The following is a 13,827-nucleotide window of genomic DNA, read 5'->3' on the forward strand; positions in this document are numbered from 1 at the left end:
CCCAATAATATGGAGAAAGGGAATTGAGCTGTGTCCCCGGTGTAAGCGTGGAAAAGGAAGGGGCGGCCCTGCGGGACTTGCTTGGGCTTGGGAATCCGGGCAGGCCGGTGTGCTGACGGCGGCTCTCCGTCCCGCTCCCGGGCCCTTTCTCCATCACATGGCCAGGAGGCTGTGCACCCGGACGCACTTGGCTGCTGCCCTGCGCTGACAGCTGGTTCTCATTGTGCAGGGCTGCACAGCACTGGGGCTGGAAAGGGAATGTTTGGGGAAATTTGTATCATCTTCATGATCCCAAATCAGTGTGTTTTCTGAGCAGACAGTAGTTTGGGGATTTGATGAAACAGTAGTGGCTGTAATCAAGTTGCTTTTCTGTAGACACTATGACTGAAAGCGGAGAGAGATGAATTACTTCTGTTCATTCAGTGATCTCCCCCTGACTCCACAGAAGGTGCCTGCTTGTCCCCTCTGGTGGTTTGTCTAGTCAGGGGCGCTGAGGCCCGACGGAGGCCCTCAGGTTCATGCCTCCCTGGGCCCTGCCTCCTTTCTTTCTCCACGCACACAGCCCCTAGCAGGTGTTTCTTTCAAATTACGAAAGTGAATTGCTCTCACATGAGAAAATTATAATGCCCCACACATGAGATTCTAGTACAGACTAGACCATGGCACAGCAGAGGCGCACTTCATGGGTTTGGGCCTGTCTGCCACTTGCTTCTCATGTTATCAGGGCAGTAAAACATGCACAGTGATGCTTTGGGGCTTCCTCTTCTCAGTCCCTTCCTGTCCTTCTCAGAATAAAATCCAGTCCTTACCCACCCTCAAGGCCTGGCTATGACCTGCTTCCCCTCCCCCACTCCTCCCTCCCAGTCTCCCTGCACTGTCCCCGAGGCTCATTCAGCTTTAACCACACTGGCCACCTTGCTGTGCTCAGAGATTCCATGGCAGCCCGGCTCAGGGTCTTTGCGCTGTGCGTCCTTCTGCCCGGAAGCCCCCCCGCTGGCACTTGCAGAACCTGCTGCCTCCCCTCGCTGATGGCCCCACTCCAGCGTCAGCTCATCCGCGGGGCCTCCAAACATTCCATCCCTCCCTCCTGGCTAATATTTTTTCATAGGATTTTTCATCATCTGAGTTATTAAACATTCATCATCTCTCTCCCCTCCTGTAGAACACAAGCTCCGTGAAAGCAACAGCGTGTTTGTCTCGTTCATGGCCGTGTTTCCTAAAACACGTTAACTCCTGTAAAGAAATGAGTGTAGGCATGCTTTATAAACTCAATTACTGCTGTTCCTTCCTCATCATCATCCGAGAAAGAGCTAAAGACACCTCTGTCCACTGGCAGCCACTCAGAAGGCTTGGCCCTAGGAGATGTCTTCTAGGACTCTGGCCTTGGGAAACAAAGCAGGAAAGTGCAGCTGTCCTCTGCTGCCCTGAGTCATGCCCGTCTCCCCCACTGGACGGACACCGATCCCCCACGGCCTCGTCTGATTGTCCTGGAACTGCTCCAGCACAGTGCGGGCACTCAGCTGGCCCTGCCTTCCCTCACTTCTTTTCTCCCCTCCTCCCCGCCTCCCTTTCTGCTTTTCACTTTTCCTCCTTCCCTTCTCCTCCTTCCCTTCCCTTTTCCTTCCATTTTTTTATTACAGCTGGTTTCGTTCCAGGGAGGGTTTAGGTAGCTGCTGCCATGAGCCCTCCAGGAAGCTGTCCCGACTCCCTAGTCAGCTGCTGCCTCCTTTGCACATCACTTGATTAAAGCCCTAACGTCTCTCTGTAGGACAGGCATGTTTCCCGAAGGTCCAGCTGTCGTGATTTTCACATGAGTACTCCATCGAAAGGTACAGAAGCATCTAGTGGTCATGTGAAAACTATCTGTTATTTACAACTGTTGACACTGCAGGTTATAAGCTGGTTATAATTTTATAAAACTTTGTATATTTCTGAGTACTTACTCAACTGTTAGGATTTAATTTTAGAAGGGTTACAGTATGTAATATATTACATTGATCAATGTGTCATCTATTAAAATTTGTTCAAAGTTATCCTGTACATGCAAATCAAATAGTACAGAAGAACTTATAAAAAAAAGGCTTGATCCCTTTCCCTGGACCTCACCCCCACCCCCGCAGAAGCGCACTCTTTAAACTGCTTTTTCTTCTGTTGGTGACTTTTGGAACTTCATTTGGTACACTGAAACCTCAGTTTCTAATTTCATCAGCTTTATATAGTGTTTCTTGACTGCTCACTTCCTATGCTTTCTTCCCCTCTCCACCTGCCACCTTCTGCCAGCTGTACTATTTCATTGTCAAATTAATTTAATTAACATTTGACATTCTGCAGCTACAACCAAGCCCATCACACTTTTCCTTACATCGACTCTAAAAGTTGAAAACCAACAAACAGCATTCATTACTATTGCGGCTATGTAAATATTATTCAGTACCACGCTAAGTAGTGTGCCAGGATTGTATTTCATTCTCCAGTGACCCTGGCCATTCAAGGGAGAGTGTGCCTCGCATCAGGGACCCACAGAGTCACTCTTCTTTCAGTCCACCAAGTCCCTACTGTTGGGATGTACATACATATATAACATTTAAATGACTACAACTATTAAAACATATTAAATATATTACTATTTAAATGTACATATATCTAAATACATACATAACATTTAAATTCCTATAAATAGGAATTTTTGTTTTTTGTTATTCTTAGAGATTATAATTGCTTTTTTTCTATTATCATTTGCCTTCATCATGTCCTCAAACCTTTTCAAACTGTCTATTATATTTCCATTTTTACCCTATTTTTAATCTCATTAATTTCCCCTCAGAGCCCTCCCTTCAGGGCCCTTTGTTCTTCAGTCTTTTTGCACAGCTGTTACTAAGGAATGTCCCTTCACAGCCCTGTATGGTTGGACTATTTCCCTCTCATTTTTTTGAAGTTATATTCATTGAGGTTTAATTTCATCCAGTAAAATTCACCCATTTTAGTGAGCAGTTTGGTGGGTTTTGATAAGTGTATACTCTCATGTAACCACCATGATCCAGAGAGAGAACACCTGTCGCAGGAAAACTTCTCCGCGCCCCATTGCAGGCAAAGTGCCTCCTGTCTCCGAGTCCCTGGCAGCCAGTGATCTCATTTCTGTCCCTGTAGTTTTTACTCTTCCCAGAATGTTAGATGGATAGAATCATATAATGCTTTTGTGTCTGGTTTCTTTCACTTAACATAAAGCTTCTGACATTCATCTGTGCTGAGGCAGCTCATTCCTTCTTTATTACTGAGTAGCATTTGATTATATGGCTCCATTATGGTTTGTTTATCTCCGCATTGACTGATGGAAATCTGCGTTGTTTTTAGTTTGGAGAAATTGAAAACGAAGCTGCCAGAAACATGCATATATGTTTTTTTGTGTGTAGACAAGTGTTTGCATTAGTGAGATTGCTGGTCATTTGTTAAGTGTGTGTTTAATGTTATGAGAAACTGCCAAACTCCTTTCCCAGATTGTTGTGCCATTTTGTGTGCACAGCAATGAGGTAAGAGAGCCCTGAGGTGCCTAACTCCTCAGTCAGACCCCACCCCAACCCCGAAACTGTCATGGTCTCCCCCACTGCCTCGGTGGGTCACCCCTTCCCTGGGGTGTTTTTAGAGCTCCTATGACTAAGTGTGTGATTGTTCCACCAGTTCTGAAGATTGTTCCAGAGGATAGATGGGAGGCATGGGGAGAACACAGAGCCAGGAGGAAGAACAAAACTTGTCATTGAGCAAAGTGGTAATGTAGTGTTGCTGGCTGCCAGCCTGGTGGTTGTCCCTGAGGTCGACTTGGTGACCTCGCCTTGGGCTGGTGCATTTTCCACATGGCCATGTCTTAGGAATGTGATTTGGAGAAGGCTGTGGTCAGAACTAAGCACGTGGATGGAAGCGCTATGTGTGGGCACCAGCCTCCTGTGGCCCGGCAGCCTAGATCCTGTGGGGGTCTTTAGGGAGGACTTGTCCTGCTCCCCAGGTCTCCTCTTCCAGGGTGTCGCCTCCCTGACCCCAGATGTGGTCTGGGGCAGGCCTTTCTTGGGCCACTTCAGGACATCCGACTCCCAGACACCTAGGCACAAAGCTGGCAGCTAGAGGGGATGCCCCTGGCAGTGTGGTCCAGGGAGCTTTGCAGGGTGAGGTAAAGCCGCTGTTGACTCTTGCTGTCACCCAGGAATGCTTGCAGATGGGTATTAAAACAAAGTTGTTTTTACATCAGTTAGGGATTTTTTTCCATGGACGGTTTCTTTGTAATAAACATTCTCCCTTGATGTCAGAACAGATGTCTAAATGAGTCTCACATTGTTGTGTTTTTTATGTAAGGCAGCTGGTCAGATACCCTTTCGGTCTGGGCCTGCTGATTTTGAGGTGCCTGTGGGATGCCAAGGAAGGGGTGGCCAGGAGGGAGCTGAACACCCTTGTCTGGTGCTCAGCAGAGAAACTTGGGCAGAACAGAGACATGTGGTTGAAGCCAAGCAGTACATGTGACCCTCTGCGGGGAACACAGACACAGAGGAATAGAGAAGGTGACCCTGGACAGATTTAGGTGGCGTGGGAGGCATGTGTCAGAAAAGAGAAAAGCAACTGGAAAATAAGACTCAGAATGGGGCCTGAGAGGTGAGCAGACAATTAGAAGAACACAGGACTGAAGGGCAAGGACCCAGTGAAAACTATGGCAGAGGGGTTGCCTAGCCAGGACGACATCGCTGGTAGAGAAAAGGGCCGTTTTGGTGGGACCGGCAGCAGAGAGGGTGGAGGGGGAAGCCGGGCTGAAACTGTGAGAACTGAAGACCCTTTCAGGAAATTCATCGGTAAGGAAAAGAAAGAGTGAGCAGGAGCTGGAGGAGGTGGAAGGTCTAGAAAACATGTCTTATTATTCCTATCATTGTTATTATTAGGATCATCACCATTATTATTATTAGTGGAAGGGCTCATGCACATTAAAATGCTAGTGGGAAGAAGAAATTGGACAAGAAGAGGGTGAAGGTACAGGAACGGAAGAGGACGTCAGATCCTCTGAGCCGGGGAGGGGCGGGGGGCCCAGAGTCAAGGAGGAGACTGCGTCCCATTGAAGCCAGAGGGGAGGGACACTTGTATGTTTAGTGGCAGGAAGTTTTCTTCTGACATCTTTTTACTCCCTGACGAACCCAGGGAACATGCACACAGAGGAGGAGAGGTCCCAGAAGAAGCTGGCAAAGGCCTCTGTGTACAGGCCCTGCTCTCCTTTCCCATCCCGTTGACCTCAGCAGAGAACTCAGAGTCAGAGTCAAGGCCAGCCTGGGGAGATCAGCTGCCCTCATCCCCTGCAGCCCAGGGGCAGCTGAGTGGCTCCTCAGTGACGCAGGGTGACCAGGGCCTTAGCAGCTTCAGCCCAGACCCTGTCTCCCTTCTAGAACCAGCCCTGTCTCCTCTGGTCAATTTTAACTTAATTCCACTCAAAGCAATTCCATAGCATGGACCTTTTTTAGGCATTAGTGACTGGAAGAGTTTTGTTCTATTACCTCACATTTTCCAAACCCACTTCACACAGATGGAATCTCTTGTAATCCTATAAGGCCAAACACAGAAGAGGAGCAGTGCCAAGGAGGCTGGGCTGAGGGCTTGTTCTAGTGGATAGAGTGGCCTGATTTCTTTTGACATCTTGATACATTTCTGCACTGGACTTGGGAGATTTCAGCACCGAGGGAGGCTCGTACTCCATTCATTCAGCAGACACCGCCTGGCCTCTGCTTCGAGCCAGGCCCCCGCCCTGCATGGCACCTCTCTGGTCAGGCTCCCTCTTGGCCTCTGCCGTGACTCTGCGGGGTTAGTGTCAGCATCCCTGTTTTCATCAGCGATGAAGCTGATGCCGAGAGGGGTTCACTTACCTGAGCTTGCCCAGGAAATACGTGACGGGGCTGGGACATGGAGCGGGCTCTTTGGCTCTGAGTCCTTGCCTCCTTGTATTTTGTCAAGCAACCTCTTCAGCAACGTCTTATACTCGGCTGGGGTTTTAAATTTTAAATGTTACGTGTCTTCCAGTTCAAAAGGTTCCTTAGAGAGTTGTCAAAACCCAAGGCCTGCACATACGGTTTTTGAGTCAGGGTCTTAGAAACGTTCAAATCAAATAAATTCAGGGCAGATGTATTAACTATACGCTTTGATTTCTGCCTGCATGATATCAGCAAAATGAAAGAGAAATAATAACAGACTTTTAAATAATTCAAGACAGCAACGAGGACAGTGGGAGAAAGCAGGGGTGTTTGGAGTCAGAGCTGATCCTGATGGCAGCATGACCCTGGGAAGGGTGGGAGATAACGTTGCTCACGTACTGTCACGCACCTGTCATATGCTGGGCTCTCTGTGTGTTTGAATCACATTTCGTTGTCATGATGAAGAAACTGAGGCTCTGAAAAGATACGCCCCATGCAGGCGGTGTGTGTGTGGGGGGGCCAGAGTCTCACCCGGCTCTGTCTAACTGGAAGGCCCACGCCGCTCCGTTTCAGGACGCCTTCCTAAGTTACTTAAGATGTGGAATGAGGTTTCAGACTCAAGGAAATGTACACCCCTCCCCCCCTACACATGCACACAGACATATATATGTATATAATTTTGGCTGTTTATTAAAGAATTCAGGGGTGGAAAAAAACAAAGGGAACAACCATCAGCCAGAAATTAGGCCACAACCAGGCCTCAGTCCTTGAAAGTCAATTTTACGAATTCTCTTTTATATCTAATTATGACCTATACCTGTCTGGGACTGGCTGTGGGATTTACAGGGGAGAAAGGCTCTGTCCTCACAATTAAACTATGAAAGGGCAATAATATACATTTACAAAACGGTTAAAATAGGTGAAAAGGTGGAGCAGGGTGGGAGAAGTAGATGTAACTCTGGTAAGTCAAATATATATTTGAAAAGAGATTCAAATGTACATTTTCAGAACAAGGAGAATCCTCGTGCCCAGGTAAATTCTACATCTCAAAGAAATTCACGTGTCCTTTTGAAAAAGAGTAGAGTCAAAGTATTGATTCCAGAGGAGGAATGGTCGTGAGCGCTTTTCCTCTGTGAAAACGGACTTGCTGAGAGGTAGATGGGGTAACACGGGGAGTGCCTTGTTCAGCGCTGGCACGGGGGGATTCTTGATAAGTGGTACACTAGTTAATATCCTTGCCATTCCTATTACTTGAGGGTGTGAAGGACGTGACAGGGTCAAGGATGGCTGTTTCCTCACGTGGGTGACTGGGAGGGCAGGAACGCCATTTACAGAAATGCATGGCCAGGAAGAGGAGCTGGGTTTCTTAGCTCTTGGTTGCTTCTAAGCCGTTCTCAAGGCCAGGCAGGCCATTTACCTTTTATCCACAGCCGTCCATTGCCTTCCGCCAGGCTTCCCAGAAGTGCCCGTAGTTTATAGTTGGGTCCTGAGATGCATTTGAAGGGCACAGCACTTTAGGCGTAACTGCTCAGCCAACAGGTTTTATCTTGGGTCATCCCTCCTGGCCCTCCCTGACCTCCTACTAGACCCTGATCTGCATCTGCTCCAGCTGGTGGGCAGCTGGCTCTCACGCAAGGTCTTATAAAAATTTCAGTTGTGTGGCAAAAGAATGTTATTAATAATACTGAGGCCTGATACGAATTAAAGGAGGTCTTGTAGTTTAGGGTGGAGAACTTTAGAATCTACCCTTGTCCTCCGTTCTCTGCCAGGGCTCCCCAGGCACAAGCTGAGAACGCTAGGCATTTGGATCGTGGCTTTTCCTTGATCCTTTTTGTGTAATCCCTAAGTAATCCCATTAGATTGCTCCTGTTATCTCCCCTGGATAGGAGCCAGCCTCACTGATAGGTAAAATTTAGGTAATTTGATTAAATTATCATGCTAAACCTGCTGGAAAAGAAGAGACATGGCCCTTGCAGGAGATTAAAGGGAGCCTCTCCTCTGTCCCCTGGTGGTTATATGAGAGATGGGAGGGTCCAGCTTCAGAAAGGAGTCTGAGATCATCCCCAAAGCTTCTCTGATTGCAGTGGGCTTGGATCAGGCTTTCCTTGACTATAGGAATGCAGGATGTCATGTAGCTGTTGAAATCTGAGATTCTCCAGGTGGATCTTAATTTTAATTTTGCCTGTGGGGGATGAGTCCTACTAGTTAAAATATTACCTCCTCATCCTGGCTGATGTGCCCCAGTTGGTTGGAGTGTTGTCCTGTAGCCAAAAGGTTGCGGGTTTGATTCCGGTCAGGGCATGTGCCTGGGTTACAGGTTTGGTCCCTGGTCTGGGCATGTATGATCCCCAGCCCGGATGCATACAATCCCCTCTTTGGGCACATGCGATTCCTGGTTTGGGTATGCAAGGGAAGCCATTGATTGATGCTTCTCTCTTGCATTGATGTTTCTCTCTCTTCCTTCCTCTCTCTCTAAAAGCAATGAAAAAATGTCCTCAAGTGAGGGTAATAAATAAATAAATAAATACTACATCCTCTGTCAGACAATTTGTATCAAGAAGGGATTTCTGGTTCCAGAGAAACTAACAGAGTGGCAGTGGTGAATTCCGACTATTTTGGCACAGAATCCCTGGGAAATGTGGCTGGCCACTGCTCATCTCTGGGGGGGTCCCAGGAAACTCCTCTACCTAGCCTTCCTCTCCAGAGGATCTTCTCACCCTGGGGAAGATATGAATGGCCAAGGCTTAGCTCTTTCCCACCTTCATGTCCATGTTCCAATTAGATGCCCCTGATGTGTTTGCATCCTGGTTAGAATCACTATTGAAATTGACTCTTTGCTTCCTAGGAACTAGCCAGCTGTGGATGGAGTAAGAAGGAGAAACACAGTCTTGCCCCAAACGTCGTGGCCTTTACCCGGAGGTTTAACCAGGTAAGCAACCCCTTGCATGTGCCTGTCCAGGTAGCAAGGTTGTGCCCTGTAGGCTGGGAGCCCCGCCAGGGTTCAATCCCAGGCACCTGGCCCCAGGTCCAGACCCCTCTTCCTGAACCCCGCCCCCCACCTTCATCCATTCTTGGGCCATCACAAGCCTTTATTAGCCACAGCAGATGGAATTGTACACATCTTTCCTGTGTTTAAATTGCTTCAGTGGCTTCCAGTTCCACATAAGCTAAGGTTCAAGCACCTTAATGGCCCTGTAAGGTCCTGCATGGTGGGTCTGGCCTCTATCTACCCTCCAGCTCTGCAGGCTACGGCTGCCTTGGCCTGCCTTCTCTTTCCGGATGCACCGTATCTCTGTCTGTCAGGCTTCCAAGCGTGCTGTCTTCTCAGCTCAGAAGTCTTCCTCCCTGTTCAGTCCTCAGACACATCTCAGCCTGAGTGGCATTTCCTCGGGGAGTCTTCTGTGAGTCCCCGTCTGTATCAGATCGCCCCATCACGCAGCCCTTTGCTTCACCAGTGCTTCTCTGTGTAGCCCTTTACTTATCCGTCCTCATTTTGGGTGACTCTAGTCTCCATCTTCCTTGCCATCCTGTGGGCTCCGTGAGGGCAGGAACCATGCCTACCTTGCTCGTCATTGCATCCCCCACCACTTCACCAGTGTCAGGCATATAGTAGACCCTCAGTAAATATATGTGGAATGAATGAATGAGCTGCTTAGGAAATATTCCTTGAATTGAATTTCTTTGGATTCCTAATAGCCTGGTCACTGGCCTCATACGTACTACTACAAACTGACTTGGTCCAAGCAAAACCTTTGTTCCATGTACGAAGATCTGCATCCCTACTTAGGGAGTGATGATGGAGACTTGGGCTAGCTAAAGGGGGTGGACTTCTGATTGCTCAGTCAGATCTCCCAGAACATGATCTTCAGTGGAAAGCACCCTGCAAGACTCCATTTGGGTAGATCAAACCCCGAAATGGTGCTGTTGACACTTTTATTCTTTTCTGCTGCTTTTCTGGTTTCAGTGAGGGCAGTGGCCTAGAGGTTGCATAGTGTGCATGACTGGACCTCTGGGTGAGTGGCCTGGGTCTCTCCTTTGGTCCTTCCCTCCAGCGGGGAGTTTCCTCTCCGCAGTGCCGGGCCCTGTGCATCGCCATTACGCAGTCCTCTCCAGCCTCAGCTACCACCCCACCCCCACCCCCGCGAGTACAGCAGGAGCCTCAGGGAGGCACCAGCCTATAGTCCTAAGATCAAGGCTGGAGTTAACATTAGTGTTGTTTTATAAGATATAATAGGAACTAAGAAAGGCCTGGATACATCTGCGGTAGGGATTGCACACATTTGTTTTGAGAAGGGAAGTTCTAAAGCCTTTTGTTGCTTTTTTCTGTTTTCTAAATCTTTTCCTTTTCAACTGAGCTTAGTCTTAAAAAACAAAACAAAACAGATGTGCACATACTATCAGGGGATTCATAGTTTCCTTAGCCAGCCCCGTCCCACCTCTGACCGGCCGCGAGCTCCCGGAGGGGGCCCCTGGGGGCTTATGATGTAATCTGCTGCGCATGCAGAGGCCAAGTCAGCTTGGCAGAGGGCAGTGTGGCTCGTTCCGCGAACAACTGCATCGTGTCCAGCTCAGACCAATAAAAAGGGCCACAGTAAAGTCGCGTTTTCCCAAACGGTGCCCTGAGAAATGGTCTTCGACCTGCCTGTCAGCCACTCAGAGTGAGCAGCTCTTGGACATAGTCCTGGCACCTCCGGTTTGAACACTGGCTAGCGGCCCGGTCTGGTCAGCCCGCAGGGCTGCTTTCTCTGAGATAAACTGATTGGCATCCCTTCCTGGCAGACTTCCATATGTGAGAACAAGCCTCGCCATCAGACTCCAGATAAAGGAAGGCAGGTCACTCGCTGTTCTGAGCCTCAGTTTCCTTATCTAGGAATGAGCATAGTAACAGTACTTGCCTTGCCCAGTTGTTAGAAACATGAAATGAAAAAGCCCCTCCAGGGGAAAGGAGAGGGCTGACGATGGAAATATAGAAAGACTCTTGGGCAGAGACGATAGTGCAGATGGAGAGATTGTGACTGAAAACAGCCACAGTGCATGGAGGTAGACGGCTTTCTGTAGTCGCAGTTCGCAGCCTGGGAGTAAGGACATAGGAAGGGCAAATGCTTGGGTCCACCCACAGCTGGAGGTTTGCTGAGCTGACGTTTTTGAAGGACCAAGGGGCTAGGGGACTTAAAGTGCAGAGAAGAAGGGGAGAAAGACTGCTGGGGCCTCCGGGGCGTGGTGAGAAGGAAGGACGGGTGCAGTCGGGGCTCAGGGAGGAGGCCAGGACTCGGAGGTGGGAAGGTTGTGGCCCAAGAGTGGGATTTAGAGTTTCTGGTGCAGCGTGGTTCTGGGCAATTACAAGGAGGAGGTGACTGAAGTGGTAAGTGGGTGATCGTTGCTGAAGTAGCCAAGTGACCTTTAGGCCATGGTCATTCACAGGAATACTGAAGTCGCCCAAGGAAGAAGGCAGGGTTTGGTATGGGGAGGAAGACAGTGGACCAGATCCTGAGCTGTTTCCCATTCCATATCCTCGCCCTTTTCAGATCTCAGAAAAGGGGGGAGGGGTCACATGTGAAGAGCCTTCTCAGACCGGCTCTCTCACTTAGCAATCTGTGTTTGCGATTCATCCATGTCTTTCTATGGCTTGAAATCTTTTTTTAATGAATACTGTTCCATTGTATGGATATACCAGTTTGTCTGTCTATTCACCTATTGAAGGATATCTTATTTACTTCCAGCTTTTGATGATTCTGAATAAAACTGCTGTAAACAAATGGATGCTTTGTGTGTGTGTGTGTGTGTGTGTGTGTGTGTGTGAGATTTCAGATGAGCTGGGTAAACACCTAGGAGTACAGTTACTGGATTGCGTCAGTACTATTTTCGCATTACTACCAGCAATGAATGAGAGTTTGTGTCGTTTCCAGTCTTTACCAACAACTAGTATTGTCGGAGTTTTAAATTTCTATTTATTTATTTATGTAATCCATTCTAATGGTGTGTGGGAATCCCACTTTCCTTTGCTTTATCCAGCCACTCCCGGGTACCTCACATGAGGAGCAGGGGGGACTGTCACACAGGAGTGGCATGTCAGTGTCACAGTGGCCTGTGGGTAAAGGGAAAGAAGGCATGCTATAGAAGGATCAGGTGAAGGCTCGAGGACTGAGAACACTCAGGGATGAGATAATCAAGGTTTTTCAAGTAACTGAGGGGATCTTATGGGGAAGCTGAGTAAGCATGAGCTATGGGGCCTAAACAGTAAGCATGAGGACCAGGGAATCGGAGCGGGAGGCAGTTTCTTCATCCGAGTACAGGGTCGCTCCCTACCCACGGCAGCTCAGGCAGAGCCGAGCAGGGCTTTATCACAGTGACTGTAGAACATCACGGCGGGTGGGGTTGGGGAACAGGGTAGGGCCTTAATGTCCCTTCTAAGTCCGGGTTTCTAAGGAAACTGTGAATGGATTTATGAGAAATTTATGGCGAAGTAGATTTCTCATAGGAAAAGACAGTTTTTTTAACCTGAATTTTTCTTTACTTTATGCTTTGTTTTATATGTGGTTGATTAAAATTCTTTCTGTTCATAACTAGTCTGCTTTATTCACCTATAATAGTGTTGTGAAATTTCCCAGGGGATACCTTAGTCTTTAGTGGCGAAACTCTAGTTCTAATTATACCACTGGAATAATAATAAAGCTTATGTGTTTTAAAGCTTATTAGTGTCATGACCAAGTGGCATTTATTCTAGGTATGCATGACTGGTTCAACAGTTGAAAATCAACTAATGTAACCCATTGTATTCATAAGCTAAAGAAGAAACGTCATGTTATCATACCAATTGATTTAAAAAAGCATTTGACAAAATTCAATATCCATTCATGACTAAAAGAAAATCTCAGCAAATTAGGAATTGAGGGGAACTTTTCAACCTGATAAAGGGAATCTACAAAAATTTTGCAGCCAACATCATACTGAATGGTGAGACACTGGATGCTCTCCCCCAAAGATTGGGAACAAGACAAGGATGTGCTCTGTTACCACTTCCTTTCCTTTTTATATTTTTAAATAATTTATTTATTTATTTTTAGAGAGGGGAAAGGGAGGGAGAAAGACAGGGAGAGAAACATCAATGTGTGGTTGCCTCTCACACGCCCCCAACTGGGGACCTGGCCTGCAACCCAGTCCTGTGCCCTGATTGGGAATCAAACTGGAGACCCTTTGGTTCACAGGCCAGTGCTCAATCCACTGAGCCACACCAGCCAGGGCCTATTACCCCTTTCATTCAATATCATATTAGAAGTCCTGACCAGTGCAGTAAGACAAGAAAAAAAAAAGATATACTGATTGAAAAGAAAGAAATAAAACTGTCTTTATTCACAGATGACATGATAGTCTGTGTAGAAAATCTCAAAGAAATCTATTAAAAAACAAAACAAAAAACTCCTGGAACTAAAAAGTGAGTATAGTATAGCAAGATTGCAGTTTACAAGATAAATATACAAAAGCTTTCTTATACCAGCAATGAAGAATTGGAATTAGAAATTTTAAAACATTTGTAATAGCACACACGCACATACACACAAAGCAATACTTAGGTATAAAACTAACAAGTATGTACAGGTTCTACACACATGCAGAAAACTTCAAAACAGTGATGCGAAAAGTCATAGTAGATGGAAATAGAGTTATATTCTGTCTTAATGGAATAGAAGATTCATTTTTAAGATGTCAGCTAATCTCAGCAGGCTATTTTATAAATATCAATAAACTGACTAAAGTTTATATGGATAGGCTGAAGACTTAGAATAACCAAAATAATACTGAAAAAGAACAAAGTCGGAGGACTTACTCTACTCGCTTTTAGACTGACAGTAAAGCTACAGTAACCAAGACAGCATGATATTGACCAGGCATCTAGAAT

At 47.0% G+C, this 13,827-nt stretch overlaps 1 protein-coding gene across 3 annotated transcripts in view; it reads left to right on the top strand.

The window, feature by feature from the left end:
* Positions 1-13,827, top strand: part of RALGPS1 (Ral GEF with PH domain and SH3 binding motif 1) — a 222,487-nt gene that overhangs the window by 68,483 nt on the left and 140,177 nt on the right. For all 3 annotated transcript variants that reach the window (XM_090274741.1, XM_090274743.1, XM_090274742.1), the window contains exon 5: positions 8,776-8,859. In XM_090274741.1, coding sequence (XP_090130867.1) covers positions 8,776-8,859 — 84 coding nt within the window. The remainder of the gene's footprint in view (positions 1-8,775; positions 8,860-13,827) is intronic.

The sequence above is a fragment of the Furipterus horrens genome, unplaced genomic scaffold (assembly GCF_987537825.1).
Source record: "Furipterus horrens unplaced genomic scaffold, mFurHor1.1.pri manual_scaffold_4, whole genome shotgun sequence".
In the NCBI taxonomy this organism is placed as follows: Eukaryota; Metazoa; Chordata; class Mammalia; order Chiroptera; family Furipteridae; genus Furipterus; species Furipterus horrens.